The sequence below is a fragment of the Merops nubicus genome, unplaced genomic scaffold (genome assembly GCF_000691845.1).
Source record: "Merops nubicus isolate BGI_N331 unplaced genomic scaffold, ASM69184v1 scaffold20176, whole genome shotgun sequence".
Taxonomy (NCBI): Eukaryota; Metazoa; Chordata; class Aves; order Coraciiformes; family Meropidae; genus Merops; species Merops nubicus.
In genome coordinates, this window is record NW_008614626.1 from 22,286 (window position 1) to 23,936 (window position 1,651).

The window sequence follows — 1,651 nt, forward strand, 5'->3', positions numbered from 1 at the left end:
TTTGGTCACGGAGTCCAAGTTAAAAACTCATCCACAGGCTTTATTTAAGCTGATTTAGAACTTAAAAAATGAGGGTCACGGGCTGCAGCTGGGACCATTAACCTCGACAAAACATCCTCTCTTTCCTTCACTGCAACCACGTCTTCTCCCTTTCATCACAAGGATCATAAAAGCATGATTTGTCTTTTGTTTTGTTTTGTTTTTTTATTTTGACAGGTTTCATCCCACCTCCACTGATCTTTGGGGCTGGAATTGACTCCACGTGTCTGTTCTGGAGCACGTTCTGTGGGGAGCAAGGAGCCTGTGCATTGTATGACAACGTGGTCTATAGATACCTGTACGTCAGCATTGCTATTGCCCTCAAGTCGTTTGCATTCATCTTGTACACAACCACCTGGCAGTGCTTGAGGAAAAACTATAAAAGATACATCAAGAACCACGAAGGTGGTCTCAGCACTAGTGAGTTTTTTGCCTCTACTCTCACCCTAGACAATCTGGGGCGGGACTTGGTGCCCCAAAATCAATCACATAGGACAAAATTTATCTATAACCTTGAAGATCATGAATGGTGTGAAAATATGGAGTCTGTTTTATAGTGACTGTGGAGGGGTGAACTATATTAATAACACAAGGATCCTTTTTAATAAAAGCAAGAAGAGCATGGATGAAGAAACACGACTGCAAAACAACAGTGGCAACACGGGAAACTTTTTCCTTTTTCTCCAAAAAGTCAGGCCCAGCCAGGATTCTTCAGAACAGCATCTTGTAATGGGATCCCATCCTGCGGGGTGCTGGAGAAGGCAGGGAGCTGCTGTGGCTGGGTACCAGCCCCTTTGATGACAGTACAAGCTTCTGCAGAGGGTCAGCTGAGAGCTCAGCGAGCGGACGGGCTCGGGCGCGAGGCGAGCGAGGTGACAGCAGCAGTGCCTGTGTAGCTCTTGGTGGTGCTCCCAGGGCTACGTGGAGCCCAAGGCACGGGCTGGAGGCTTGGCTGGGTGCTGTTCCAACCCAGTGCATTCTGCAAGGGCAGAGAGGGGTTCTGGAGTCTCTGTCACCAGCCCCGAGTGCACGCTGAGTGCTGGAGAGCTGCTGGAAGGCTTGGAAGTCAATAGCTGTGCTCGGATCTCTCAAACCCAGTAAAGTTCAAGACATCTGCTCACACTTGCCAAACGTGCTGTCATTTTTAAAGGGGGATGAATTCCAAATACTTGTCTGTGTAGTCCTCTAATAGGATTTTTTTTGTTTTTTTAAAAAAAACTTATTTTCAAATCTATGTTAACCCTTAAATCGCTGACACTTTTCCATAGGGAGGATTTATTTATGCTAGTTTGGGGAAGGATCCTGTTTAATTCACCCAAACATAATGTGACTCAAGGGGTTTGTTTAATCCTCTGCATTTTTTTATCCATACGCCTTCATTCTAATATGCTACCAAGCCAATGAAGACACATAATCTGTTTTTAAAAAAGAGAACGAATGCACTGTGTCTCTATAAAACAAATTGTCAGTTGGAGAATTATAGATAATGTGATAATTTACATAATATAGTTTTTTTCATATTCTATGTGACTCAGTGAATACATATATATATATGGAGGGGCTGTTTATGTTCTCTCCAGTTTTTAAAGATATAGATATATATATATAATTT

The 1,651-nt window shown here is 43.2% G+C and overlaps 1 protein-coding gene across 1 annotated transcript in view; it reads left to right on the forward strand.

The window, feature by feature from the left end:
* SLCO3A1 (solute carrier organic anion transporter family, member 3A1) overlaps positions 1–596 on the forward strand; it is a gene marked incomplete at its 5' end in the record, with an annotated part of 14,880 nt that extends 14,284 nt beyond the window's left edge. Inside the window, one exon of the mRNA XM_008942303.1 lies at positions 217–596. Within this exon, the coding sequence (XP_008940551.1) occupies positions 217–596 (380 nt within the window). The remainder of the gene's footprint in view (positions 1–216) is intronic.
* Between the last annotated feature and the right edge of the window lie 1,055 nt (positions 597–1,651).